This window comes from Macaca mulatta, chromosome 4 (assembly GCF_049350105.2).
Source record: "Macaca mulatta isolate MMU2019108-1 chromosome 4, T2T-MMU8v2.0, whole genome shotgun sequence".
Taxonomy (NCBI): domain Eukaryota; kingdom Metazoa; phylum Chordata; class Mammalia; order Primates; family Cercopithecidae; genus Macaca; species Macaca mulatta.
Genome location: NC_133409.1, coordinates 139,315,603 through 139,330,189, shown reverse-complemented (window position 1 = coordinate 139,330,189; position 14,587 = coordinate 139,315,603). Strand labels below are relative to the sequence as shown.

Sequence of the window (14,587 nt, the reverse complement as noted above, 5' to 3'; positions counted from 1 at the left end):
CATCCCAAAGTGGTGGGATTACAGGCGTGAGCTACCGCACCCGGCAGAATTTTTAAATTTCTAAGTTTTTCTTGTAACAATTTGCCTTACTCTTTTCCACCCACTTCTCCTTGCTTTTAGAAGGCCCTAGCTAGTGACAAAATAAATGAAGAAATCCTTGGTTGAATAATAACTAAAAAACTTAAAGCCAATCATGCTGAGTTTGACAGCTTCTTTTCTCCCCAAATGGATATAATTGTGAAAATATTGTCATGTTTTCTTCTAGCAAAACGTCATATTATTTCACAAAAAGCCCAGCGATTTCACCTGAAGAAGCTTGGGAACTCCTGCCAAAAATTGTAGCACTTCTCACATTGCAATGGTAATGAATTGTTGCATGTCTGTCTTCCAAAAGAAAGTGAGTTCCTTCAAAACGGGAACCATGCCAGAAGGTGAAGTCTTGCAATTACAAAATGTAACAGCACAGTACAATTACAATATAGTAAAAAGAATAAGATGAGAATACTTTATATCCTTATCAACATGAATAGTTATTTGCCCTGCATAACTGGCTATTCATGGCATAACTTTTTGATGGTGACACCCATTGGAAAATTGTTTGCTCAAACACAGTAGTTCACTTTTCAGCCTTGCTTCTTCTGTTCTACAAAATGTGAAGGATTTTTACATTTATTACATTTATGTCATACTATTTTGTATTCCCACTCCCTAGCATAGTACCTGGCGCTAATGTTTGTTAAATGAATATTCTTTACACCCATTGAATAGTTTTATTAAAGATAGGAATTAAAGAAGGAGCCTTTCTCATTCCCTAAGCTGTTCTTCAAGGGTAGAAAACTAAAGGAGGCACAGGAGAAAACTGTAAACAATTTAATTATCTGTCCTCCTTCCTTCTTCATTTCTCCTATCCTCCCTCTTTCTGAATACTCTGATCCTATAATCTCTGCTGATGAACTCATATAACCCCTTCGAGAGATTTGGTTCAAGACCTTACAAATGACTATGGGGCCAAAATTGAGTAACCGAGACTGGATTTAACTTCCTGTGTAAAAATGGTAAAAGTCAGACACAATATAATGAAATAATGGTTTTTTAGATATTAGATATCAGGCAGCACAGGACAATGACTCCTGAGAGGACAAAACAAATGAGATGAGCCCTGTAACTGACCCAGCTTACTGTCAAGAGTGTTTCATTAGGGGAGGAGGAACCCACAGGAAGGCTGATAATCTTCCTGAGTTGAGTTGATGTCTCTGAGATGTTAAAATGGCCTAATTTCGGCCAGACACGGTGGTTTACGCCTGTAATCCCAGCACTTTGGGAGGCCAAGGCCAATTGGTCACGGGGTCAAGAGATCGAGACCATCCTGGCCAACGTGGTGAAACCCCGTCCCTACTAAAAATACAAAAATTAGCTGGGTGTGGCGGCATGTGCCTGTAATCCCAGCTACTCCCGAGGCTGAGGCAGGAGAATCACTTGAACCCGGGAGGCGGAGGTTGCAGCGAGCCGAGATTACGCCACTGCACTCCAGCCTCCCAACAGAGCGAGATTGCATCTCAAAAAAAAAAAAAAAAAAAAAAAAGCCTACCTTCACAGGGCAGGGTACCAGAGAGAGGCAGCACTACACTTCACTATCTGGAGATCTGCAGAGTCTTTCTCAAGTTTTTAGCTGATAACTGATGTATTTGAGGAAACTACCTAAGTTCTGGGAAGGAACCCTATTTGGAGCTCACATAGGGCAGAGAATAGTTTGTGTTCCCATCTGCAAGAGTGCAAAACTCCTTGTAATTCATAGAATATCAAATGAGGTATTTATTGCCTCAATATAGGGCAAAATGACTTCTAGACTAAAGATTGACAAAGCTTAAAAGCAAACCTTAAAAGGATCAGACATTTTGTAAAGAAACTGTTGGCCAGATGAGGTGGCTTATACCTGTAATCTTAACACTTTGTGTGGTGGAGACAGGTGGATTGCTTGAGGCCAGGAGTATGAGACCAGCCTGGGCAACATGGTGAAACCCGGTATCTACAAAAAATACAAAAATTAGCCCGCTGTGGAGCTCATGCTTGTAATCCCATCACTGGGAGGCTGAGGCAGGAAGATCACTTGAGACTAAGGGTTCAAGACCACCCTGGGCAACACAGTGAGACCCTGCCTCTTCAAAAAAATTTATTTAAGTTGTTACTATCTTACATAAGTTCAAGAAAATAGTGGAAAGATTAAACAAATAATGGCATGGAATCTCATCTTGGGCCAAGACAACAAAGCAAAAAAAAATTTTTTAATAATAATGACATGGAGTATATTAAAAAGACCCAAATTGAACTTCTGGAGATGAAAACTACAGTGTTTTAAAATAAAAGTTTACTGGATGGGATTAACAGAAGATTAGAGACTGCAGAAGAAAATATTTATGAGTTTGAAGTCATATGAATAGAAGCTATCCTAAATGAAAGCCAGAGAGATTAAAATACTAAAAAAGTTCAGGCATGGTGGCTCACACCTGTAATCCCAACACTTTAGGAGGCCAAGGCAGGAGGATCGCATGAGCCCAGGAGTTCAGGACCAGCCTCCTAGACTACATGGTAAAACCCTGTCTCTACAAAAAATACAGAAATTAGCTGGGCATGATGGCAGGTGCCTGTGGTCCCAGCTTGGGCAGCAGAGCAAAAACCTGTCTCAAATTAATAAATTAAATTAAAAAAATAAAAGACTGAAAGAAAATACAGCATCATTGAGCTGTGGGACACTTCAAATAGTCTAATAATATAACTGTAATTATAGTCCCCAAAGGAGAGGGAGGGGCATAAAATATTTGAAAAAATTTTTTCAAATTTATGGCTGAAATTTTTCTAAATTTCTAAAATTTTCTAAATTGGAGGGAAACTATAAACCTACAGATTCTAGAAGCTTAGTGAACCCTAACCACAGGAGGCATGAAGAGAACTACACCAAGGCTTTTCGTAATCAGATTGCTTAAAACTAGTGGTAAAGAGAAAAATATTTAAAGTGTCCAGAGGAAAAAATGACACATTATGAAAAAAAGAAAGGTAAAAATGATGGCAGACTTTTCTTTGGAAATAATGCAAATGAGAAACAGTACATCAGTATATATATATATATGTTTTTGTATTTTTAGTAGAGACGGGGTTTCACTATGCTAGCCAGGATGGTCTCAATCTCCTGACCTTGTGATCCCCTCCTCTTGGCCTCCCAAAGTGCTGGGATTACAGGCGTGAGCCACCGCGCCTGGCCAGTGTATCAATATCTTTAAAGAACTGAAAGGAAAAGAAAACCCTGTCAATCTTAATATGCCCAGTGAAAATATATTTCAAAAATGAAGGAAAGAGAAACACTTTTTTGGGGGGTGGGGGATAGAATCTCTGCTGTCTCCCAGGCTGGAATGCAGTCACACAAACATGGCTCACTGCAGCCTCAACCTGCCGAGGCTCAGGTGGTCCTCCCACCTCAGCCTCCTGAGTAGCTGGGATTACAGGTGCGCATCACCACGCCCAGCTAATTTTTTTACTTTTTATAGAGACGGGGTTTTTCCGTATTGCCCAGGAGGGTCTCAAACTCCTGGACTCAAGCAATCCGCCCACTTCGGCCTCCCAAAGTGCTGGGATAACAGGCGTGAGCCACCATGCCCATCTCACACTCTTTAAAGATATATCAAAACTGAAAGAATTCATCAGCAAAGACCTGCACTACAAAAAATACTAAAGGATTCCTTTCAGGAGAAGGAAAATGATACCAGATGGAAATCTGGATTTACTTAAGAGAAGGAAGAACACTGGAAGTAGTAAATATGTCAGTAAAAATAAAGTGACTGCAGTTCATTTTACCTTCAATAGGTCAGGAGGTAAAAATGTGATTTTGAAGACTGCAACTATTCCTTAGTTCATGTCTGCTTAAAGTCTGTCAATAATTTGCTAACCTCAGCACCTTTTAGAGGTAAATTTGTTTGTAAATTATTGGTAAGTTATGACTCATGTTATAGCAACTTACTACAAGTAAAGCAAATGTCAGCAGTTTTTGGTAAGGTATCTTGTATTGGCTCTTGGTGGTTTTTTTGGTTTTTGGTTTTTTTTTTGAGACAGGGTCTCACTTTGTCACCCAGGCTGGAGTGCAGTGGTGCAATCTAGGCTCACTGTAGTCTCAACCTCCTGAGTTCAAGCCATCTTCACTAGGCTATATACATATATATACACATACACATATGAATACGTGTATATATAAATTATATATACACACATATATATAAATTATACACACACACACACACACACACATATATATATATTTTTTGAGACGGAGTCTCACTCTGTCACCCAGGCTGGAGTGCAGTGGCCGGATCTCAGCTCACTGCAAGCTCCGCCTTCTGGGTTTACGCCATTCTCCTGCCTCAGCCTCCCGAGTAGCTGGGACTATAGGCACCCGCCACCTCGCCCGGCTAGTTTTTTGTAATTTTTAATAGAGATGGGGTTTCACCGTGTTAGCCAGGATGGTCTTGATCTCCTGACCTCGTGATCCGCCCATCTAGGCCTCCCAAAGTGCCGGGATTACAGGCCTCAGCCACTGCGCCCGGCCTATTTTTTTTTTTTTTTTTTTTTTTTTAAGATGAAGTCTCAGTCTGTTACCCAGGTTGGAGTGCAGTGGTGCGATCTTGGCTCACTACAGCCTCTGCCTCCCAGGTTCAAGCAATTCTCCTTCCTGTCTCAGCCTCCCGAGTAACTGGGATTACAGGCGACTGCCACCATGCCCAGCTAATTTTTGTATTTTTGGTAGAGCGGGGTTTCACCCTGTTGGCCAGGCTGGTCTTGAACTCCTGATCTCACGTGATCCACCTGCCTCAGCCACTAGGCTATATTTTTGAATGAAGAAAAAGAACAGAGAAGCAGATAAGGGAGGAAACAAAAATATTGTAATAGTGGCCACATACCAAATTTCAGTTTGTGCAGTCTTTGAAATCCTGTTTTCTTTTTTTTTTTTTTTTTGAGACAGGGTCTCACTCTATCACCCAGGCTGGAGTGCAGTGGTGCGATTTCGGCTCACTGCAACCTCTGCCTCCTGGGTTCAAGAGATTCTCATGCCTCAGCCCCTATAGTAGCTGGGATTACAGGCACATGCCACCACGCCCAGCTCATTTTTTTGTATTTTCAGTAGAGACAGGGTTTCACCATGTTGGCCAGGCTGTTTCATGGCTCTTAAGGGTCAGTTTTGGTTTTCTTCCATTGCTGGCCAGAATATCTTTTTTTTTTTAGATGGAGTCTCGCTCTGTCACCCAGGCTAGAGTGCAGTGGGGTGATCTTGGCTCACTACAACCCCCGTCTCCTGGGTTCTAGCAGTTCTCCTGCCTCAGCCTCCCGAGTAGTTGGGATTACAGGCATCCACCACCACGTCCAGCTAATTTTTTGTATTTTTAGTAGCGATGGGGTTTCACCATGTTGGCCAGGCTGGTCTCGAACTCCTGACCTCAGGTGATCCGCCCGCCTTGGCCTCCCAAAGTGTTGGGATTACAGGCGTGAGTCACCATGCCCAGCCCAGAATATCTTAAATAGGCAAAACTGATTTGCCGCACTAGCTTTCCTGAAATACCTGTTCTTGCAACCAATATGTTTCTTAATGAGAGCTTAGATTTTCTCCCTCTGTGTGAAAAAAAAAAATGATAGTCTGTTATATCTCTGCCTTGGATGTCTTTGAAGTTTTGCTGTGAGCTTAATTAAATTCAGACTGTTTTTAAGATATAGTATTTCTTGGCCAGGCGTGGTGGCTTATGCCTGTAATCCCAGCACTTTGGGAGCCCAAGGTGGGCGTATCAACTGAGGTCGGGAGTTCAAGACCAGCCTGACCAACATGGAGAAAGCCTGTCTCTACTAAAAATATGAAATTAGCCAGGCATGGTGGCACGGGCCTGTAATCCCATCTCGGGAGGCTGAGGCAGGACAATCACTTGAACCTGGGAGGCAGAGGTTGCGGTGAGCTGAGATCGCGCCATTGCACTCTAGCCTGGGCAACAAGAGAGAAACTCCCTCTCAAAAAAAAAAAAAAAAAAAGGATACAGCATTTCTTTTAAGACAGCTGATGTAGCTTACTCTCCAGGTCAGTAGGCTGTTTTAAAATACTCTATGGGCTGGGCATGGTAATTGTAATCCCAGCACTTTGGGAGACCTAGGTGGAGGATCGCTTAAGTGCAGCAGTTCAAGACCAGCGTGGGCAACACAGTGAGACCTCGTCTCTACAAAATTAAAAAAAAAAAAAAAAAAAAAAGTTCTAAGTATTTAGCTGGGCACTGTAGCATGTACCTGTAATCCTAGCTTCTCAGAAGACTGAAAGGGGAGGATTGCTTGGGCCCAAGAATTCAAGACCAGGCTGGGCAACATAATGAAACCCTGTCTCTTTAAAACAAAAAAAGTTCTGAGTATTTGGTATATTTGGTATACTTAAGGAAAGTGAGCCTCACTTGAGGTTCTTTTTAAATTTTATTTTATTTTTGAGATAGGTTTGGTACTTTTGCCCGGGCTGGAGTGCAGTGGCAAGATCACGACTCAACTGCAACCTTCATGTCCTGGGCTCAAGTCATCCTCTGACCTCAGCCTACCAAGTAGCTGGGACTAAAGGCAAGCGCCACCACACCTGGCTAAACGGACTTGAGGTTCTTGTACTTCAAGGACCATTTTGTCTCCTTCTTCTCCTTGTTTTATTAATTGTATTTATTTTTTGATTAGATCTTACATGCATGTGGCACAAATTTCAAAGGTACAAAAGGACATATAAATAAAGAGTGTATCTTCCTCTGTTCCCCAGTCACCCTGTTTTCTTCCCAGAAGTAACTAGTGTTACTGGTTACTTGTGCTTCATTTTAGGGTCTATACATTTACACACACACACACATCATGTGTGTATTTTCCCACACACACATCTGGGAACATAATGTACATACTATTCTGCACCTTTCTTTTTTCATTGACCATATATCCTTCCAAGTCAGTATGATTAAAACTGCCTCATTAGTTTTAATGACTGCAGAGTATTCCACTATGTAGGTAAACCATAATTAATCAGGACATTTAATCATGGACATTTAGGGTTTTTAAGAGAGTTTTTAAAATTAAGGTATAGTTTACATACCATAAAATTCACCTTTTTAAAGAATATAACTCAGTAGTTTAATTCAATAACTTTTTTTTTTTTTTTAGAGTCAGAGTCTGGCTCTGTCACTTTGGCTGGAGTGCAGTAGTGTAATCATAGCTCACTGCAGCCTTGACCTCCTAGGCTAAAGCAAACAATCTTCCCATCTCAGCCTCCCGAGTAGCTGGAACTACAGGAGTGCACCACCACACTCAACTAATTTTTAAATGTTTTATAGAGATGGGGTCTCACTACATTGCCAAGCAGGTTCAAGAACGTGTTTATTGCCCCAGAAGGAAACCCCATACCCATGACATCTAAGGTTTTGCAGTCCTTTGTTAAAACCAATAATACTAAAATAATAATAATACTGCCCTGGATATTCTTATACACATGTCATTTGGCACATGTGAAAGAATATCCAAGTGACAGCTGGTTATGGTGGCACATACCTGTAGGCCCAGCTACTTAGAGGGTTAAGGATCTCTTGAGCCCAGAAGTTCAAGTCCAGCCTGGCCAACATAGAGAGACCCCATCTCTTTAAAAAAAAAAAAGTAAGTGAAAAAAAAAAGAGTATCTGCAGTACAAATACCTGGAAATGGATTTGCTTGGTAAGCTGATTTATTCACTTAAGATTTTGGAAGACATTGCTGAATTGCCCTCACTAGAGGTTATATGAGACTGTATCCTGTCAGTGTATAGACGTTCCTATTTCCCCACTCCCTGCTAGCAAAATTCTTCATCCAACTTTTTTATCATTGCCAATCTGACAGGACATGTAGTATCTCACTACAATATTAATTTATATTTCTCTTATTGTAAGTAAGGTTGATTATTTTATATGCTTAGGAGCTACTTGTATTTCCTTTGTTGTGAATTGATTGCTCATAAACTGATTAAATCTTTGATATTCTGGAGGGATCCTGATAAAAAAAAAATTTCCTTATTTAGAATAGCTTTTTATGTATTAGGGAGAAAAGCCCTGATAAAAAATTTTCCTTATTTATAGGAGCTCTTTATGTATTAGGGAGAAAAGCACTCTGTGGTATGAATTGGAGATATTTTTCCCAGTTATTTTTGTTTTAGTCTTTGACTTTGCTTATGATGTGTTTTTCTTTTATCATGCAGAAGCTTTGTATTTTATGTTGACTTTGTCAGTCTTTTATGACTTGTGTGTCTTATGACATCCTTTGACTTTCCTCACTCCAACATTGTTTAAAAAAAATTCTCCCATGTGTTATTCTAGTACTTTAAGTTTCTTCCTCCCTCCACCATGTAACGCCTAGATCCATCTAGAATTTATTTTGTGTAAGATAAGAGGTGTGAATCTACCTTATTTTCCCCATATGGTTAACAGCTTTTCCCCACCGCTTTGAAATGTCATTTTTACACTGTGTCTTCTTGATTAAAAGCTATTATTATTATTATTATTTTTTTTTTTTTTTTTTTTTTTTTTTTTTTTTTTTGAGACGGAGTCTCACTCTGTCGCCCAGGCTGGAGTGCAGTGGCCGGATCTCAGCTCACTGCAAGCTCCGCCTCCCGGGTTCACGCCATTCTCCTGCCTCAGCCTCCCGAGTAGCTGGGACTACAGGCGCCCGCCACCGCGCCCGGCTAGTTTTTTGTATTTTTTAGTAGAGACAGGGTTTCACCGTGTTAGCCAGGATGGTCTCGATCTCCTGACCTCGTGATCCACCCGTCTCGGCCTCCCAAAGTGCTGGGATTACAGGCTTGAGCCACCGCGCCCGGCCAAAAAGCTATTATTTAAGATGTTTGTTGGTGCAATTCAGAACAATTTTAAATATTAGCTTTAATTTTTTAAGAGAGGTAGTCAGGTGCTCAGGGCAGTGATTTCTGAACTCTTGGGGTGCCTACAGCCCCCTTCTCTCCACGACAAATCCTACTGCCGAGTGCTAGTGCTGCTATTTACAGAGGGGACGACGTTTTGCCCACGTCTCTTGGGCCCAGAAATAGTTTCCAACCACTCATACAGGGATTTCCCCTTAGCCTCATAAAATCTACCTGGGGTCAGCCACCCATCTAGGGATGTTACTTGAATGAGAAAAGAGCCTCAACAGGAGTCCAGAATTAAAGGGAGAATCTTTCCAGAGAAAACAAAATTCTTCACTTCTGGGTCTTAGTGACTGATCTTCAGATTATCTTCTCATTTTATTTATTTTTCTTTTTAATTTTATTTTTTGAGACAAAATCTCGCTCTGTCACCCAGGCTGGAGTGCAGTGGCGTGATCTCGGCTCACTGCAACCTCCGCCTCCCAGGTTCAAGCAATTTTGCTGCCTCAGCCTCCCGAGTAGCTGAGACTACAGGCATGTGCCACCACACCTGGCTAATTTTTTGTATTTTTAGTAGAGATGGGTTTCACCATGTTGGCCAGGCTGGTCTCGAACTCCTGACCTCAAGTGATCCACTCACCTCGGCCTCCCAAAATGCTGGGATTACAGGCATGTGCCACCGTGCCTGGCCTATCTTCTCATTTTAAAATCATAGTCAAGTTTTACAATTTTGCTTTGGTAAATTTATTTTGATGGACCGTAGGTCATCTGGTGAAAGGAACCCCTGGTTTAGGCTATATTATGACTACATTTTGGCATTATTTGAAGCTAGAGAATACAGGACTAAGGGGTCATCTCTTTTAATTTGAAACCATTTTAAGGTGAGAAAAGAGTGTGGCCCTTTAAAAAGTAGAATTCTCAGGGTGCCCCGACTGTAAAGGCTCCTAGAGTTGTACCTACTGGGACCAGAGGAGAAGGCCTGTCTGGCAGTTCCTGATGCTGCTGATAGGGGGTAGATATCCCCAGGGAGCCTTCTTTCAAGCCAAGTGTTTGACCCCCTGTTTTGTTTGGTAGAGAAGATTGCACAATGGCTTTTAATCTCATTCAATATTATAAAATTGTTCTGTTTGCACTACTCAAGGAGTAGTTTGTCATTCTGAACTTAGGGGTAGCAGATGTTCTCTGTGCTTGCAAGTGCTGGTGGTAGTAACACCTCAGTAGAGTGACTGGTGGTGACTTCCTGCCTCAGGGCTGTTTAACCCTTAGGGCACCTTATCAAGTAGAGGAATTAGGCAAGTGTGTCAAGTAAGGAGGGAAGCTGGGAGAGTCGGGGAAGTGTTTTTCTTTGGTATAGACTATTTTTCACTTACATTTTTATTAATTAGTTTGTTCCAGAGACAGACACTTAAAAAAAATGAATTCACAAAGGATACAGGGGAATTCAATTTAAGTGGTCATGTTAAAAAAGTAATATCTCCTTTATAGGCTTAATGTATGTCATAATTGGCTAATTTATTCCATATGATTGTGATGCCTGAGAGACAAGCCTATGGTTTGCTGATGAGCCATGGTTAATACAATTTTATCTCACTAAATGTCGTCAGGATTTAAGGGAAGACCTTCACACAGATTTCTCTGTATCTATGTGATGATCATTTTCCTGCTTTTCTTTCTGTCCCATCTTCACTCCTTCCACAGTCACGTTACGGTAGTATAGTCATGCCAGTGTGCCCGTGAGTAACTCCAAGTCTGAGTTCTAAAAAGCAGGTTTCACTTAGCCAGCTGCCCTTGTCAGTTTCAGCCTTGGGAGTCACCTTTTGGTATCTTTTCCCACTTCTTCTTCCTCCTTTCTCAACCACCATTTCTCCTCTCCATTGGATTCTACAGGGTTTGTAATCTCCCAGATCATTCAGCAGCTGGACGAATTCACCCGCCAAGGGGAAGATCCCTGGCAGATCCCAGTGGGGGTACTTACCCCTTCCAGACTCTTCCTGAGGAAAGCAAGTTACCTTCTGTGTAGCAGGAGTACATTTTATATTAGTTTGGCCTTGTGACTGTTAGAGTGGGAAGTCTGAGGGAATTGGAGAAGAGATGCAGTTTTAACAGAGGAAAAATATTTAGTAGAGACTGTCCTTTCTGCCTTCTTCGGGCGTGTCCCTCTTCTGGGCATCTCTTCAGGATTTCATTCCTCCGTCCAACTGCTGTTCACAACTGCCCTTTCCAACTGCTCCAGAACTCTTGGCCCTGGCATTCCGTGATGTAAATTATTCCACGCATGGCTCAAAATGGGTGTGAAGCGGTGTTGCCAGGTGTCGGATCGCTAGTGTAAGTTTCCCAGTCTGTGGGGAGAGCTGCTTTTGGAATCTGTGCAGTTGTTGTTGTTCAGCTGAAGCATAGTCATTTCACTGGCTAAGCTTGACGCTGTCGCTGGCTGGGGAGAGAGGGATCTGAGGGCCTGGAGCTGGGGTGAACTTTTTTGGTTGAGATTCTCTACTTTAAGGATTCTAGTGTTAGGATGTAGATTGTTTGGAGTTGAACAGGGGTGGTGGTGCTGCAGAGGGAGAACACAGGACCTGCGGGCCAGAGCCTGCAGAGACTGCCTGCGGCTAGGGTGCCCCTCTTCTCTCTCTAAATGCAGGAAGAACTATTTTCCTATCTTCCTAAAGATAGCCAGAATATGGCAAAAAATGTAGATTGTTCACCATGTTTAGGGACATTGAGTCACAAAATTAAAAGACCTCTATGTCTATGAGATCTTTTCTAAAACATAAATATTATTTCTCCCCTTGTTTATTGTACATTTTGAGGAAGTTACTATTCATGGTTTATAGCCCCTTGGGGGAATCTGCATGTGAAGGAAGTTGCTGCCAACTATCTTTGATTTGTCTAGATTCTTTTTCGACTTACAAGTTAAGGGTTTGTTTCCAATAAAAAGTTTAAATTGAATATTTTATCTCTCAAAAATTACATTAATAATAAGCCGAGGAAAACTCACATGAATTACAGTTATTTATCCGGAAAAGTGTAAGGCATATGTTTATATTGCATTGATACTACTGCCTTTAATCTGCTTTACTGAAACCTGTTTCCCTCTCCCTTTTCTTTGTAGTTGTCATGGATGATGATGATGACTCGTGTCTCCTTGATCTTATTGGGTAAGATGCTTATTCCAAAACCCGGGTAAATCAAATGTGTGAGATTTGCTGAACACTAAAACAACCTAATAGCGTATTAACACCTGGTAGGTATTTTAAATAAAAATTAAATAATAATCATAGGTTTAGTAGAGAAACAAAGGACTTGATTAACATAGGGGCTGTAATTCAGTAATTCTTTTTTTATTTTTCCTTTTGAGACAGGGTCTCACTCTGTCACCCAGGCTGAAGTGCAGCAGCATAGTCTCAGCTCACTGTAGCCTCTACCTCCCAGGCCCACACGATCCTCCCAACTCAGCCTGCCAAGTATCTGGGACTACAGGCACGCACCACCATGCCTGGCTAATTTTTTGTATTTTTTGTATTTTTTTTTTTTTTTTGTAGAGACAGGGTTTTGCCATGTTGTATAGGCTGGTCTCCAACTCCTAGACTCAAGTGATCCTGCTGCCTCAGCCTTCCAAAGTGCTGGGATTACAGGCATGAGCCACTGCGCCCAGCAAGTAATTATTTGTTAAATTTATTTCCTAATAAATCCCAGGAGGGAAAAGTGAATAATAATAGGAAATGGCACAATATCAAAACAAAAACAAGATAAAAATTTTAAAAACTACTAATTGTTTTAAAATAGGGAGAGGATTTTACTCAGGTAATCATTTTCTTTCTACTCTAGTAAAAATTAGTTCTAAATGTAGGTAGTGTATTTGTTTGTTGTTTTATCTCTTTTTTTTTCCTCTCTTTTCTAGAGACCCACAAGCATTGAACTATTTTCTACATGGACCTAGTAATAAATCTGTAAGTAATGCGTAGCACGCTACAGACATCTATTTTGTTTCTGCTTTACAGTTAAAGTAGTAACCACCTATTGAATTTGTATCTTTGCAGAGCAATGATGACTTGACTAATGCAGGATATTCTGCAGCCAATTCAAATTCAATTTTCGCCAACTCTAGTGTGAGTATTGGAAACTAAATGCAGTGATTAAATGGTTTCTATCTCATTGATGCCTTGTGAATTGAGCCTTTAACTGCCTTTGTATCGTGAGAATCCTTACCTTGTCTGTTGTAATTTATTTTATTTTATTTATTTATTTTGAGATGGGGCCTCACTCTGTCACCCAGGCTGGAGTGCAGTGGTGCGATCACAGCTCACCGCAGCCTCGACCTCCCAGGCTGAAGCAATCATCCCACCTCAGCCTCCCAAATAGCTGCGACTACAGGCGCGTGCCACCAGACGGGCTGATTTTTGTATTTTTAATAGAGACAGAGTTTCGCCATGTTAGCCCAGCTGGTCTTGAGCTCTCAGGCTCAAGCAATCCACCTACCTTGGCCTCCCAAAATGTTGGAATTACAGGTGTGAGCCACTGCGCCCAGCCTGTTGTAATTTATATAGGAAGAAAATCTATTGAATTATGTAGACATTTTCTACTTTTAACATAGTAAATTAAGACAAGCTATATGGCCAGGTGCAGTAGCTCACACCTGTAATCTCAGCACTTTGGGAGGCCAAGGTGGGAGAATCGTTTGAGCTCAGGAGTTCAAGACCAGCCTGGACAACATAGCAAGACCCTGTCTCTTATTTTTAAAAAATAAAATAGGCCAGGTGCAGTGGCTTGCACCTGTAATCCCAACACTTTGGGATGCCAAGGCAGGTGGATCACGAGGTCAGGAGTTCAAGATCAGCCTGGCCAAGATGGTGAAACCACATCTCTACTAAAAATACAAAAAAAATTAGCCAGGCATGGTGGTGAGTGCCTGTAATCCCAGCTACTCGGGAGACTGAGGCAGAGAATTGCTTAAACCCAGAAGGCGAAGGATGCAGTGAGCCGAGATTGCGCCGTTGCACTCCAGCCTGGGCAACAGAGCAAAACTCCGTCTCAAAAAAATAAATAAATAGGCCGGGCGCAGTGGCTCACTCCTGTAATCCCAGCACTTTTGGGAGGACGAGGCCGGCAGATCACGAGGTCAGGAGATCGAGACCATCCTGGCTAACATGGTGAAACCCCATCTCTACTAAAAATATAAAAAATTAGCTGGGCGTGGTGGCGGGCTCCTGTAGTCCCAGCTACTTGGGAGGCTGAGGCAGGAGAATGGCGTGAACCTGGGAGATGGAGCTTGCAGTGAGCCGAGATCGTGCCACTGCACTCCAGCCTGGGCAACAGAGTGAGACTCCATGTCAAAAAAATAAATAAATAACATAAAATAATACGCCGGGCACGGTGGCTCACTCCTGTAATTCCAGCACTTTGGGAGGCTGAGGCAGGCAGATCATGAGGTCGGGAGATTGAGACCATCCTGGCCAACACAGTGAAACCCCGTCTCTACTAAAAACACAAAATTGGGCGTGGTGGCACATGCCTGTAATCCCAGCTACTCAGGAGGCTGAGGCAGGAGAATCGCTTGAACCAGGGAGTCAGAGGTTGCAGTGAGCCGAGATTGTGCCATTACACTCAAGCCTGGCCACATAGCAAGACTCTGTCTCAAAAATAAATAAATAAATAAATAAATAAATACAA

At 41.8% G+C, this 14,587-nt stretch overlaps 1 protein-coding gene across 3 annotated transcripts in view; it reads left to right on the top strand.

Annotated features, from left to right (window-relative positions):
- The window catches only part of BICRAL (BICRA like chromatin remodeling complex associated protein), an 89,167-nt gene that overhangs the window by 27,719 nt on the left and 46,861 nt on the right, over positions 1-14,587 (top strand). Inside the window, exons 2-5 of one of the 3 annotated variants that reach the window (XM_015136397.3) lie at positions 266-361; positions 12,030-12,075; positions 12,819-12,867; positions 12,958-13,026. In XM_015136397.3, the coding sequence (XP_014991883.2) occupies positions 12,035-12,075; positions 12,819-12,867; positions 12,958-13,026 (159 nt within the window). In that variant the 5' untranslated portion in view covers positions 266-361; positions 12,030-12,034. Of the gene's footprint in view, positions 1-265; positions 362-10,803; positions 11,246-12,029; positions 12,076-12,818; positions 12,868-12,957; positions 13,027-14,587 lie in introns of those variants that run through there. The other 2 variants (XM_028847561.2, XM_028847558.2) reach the window with 2 other exon arrangements.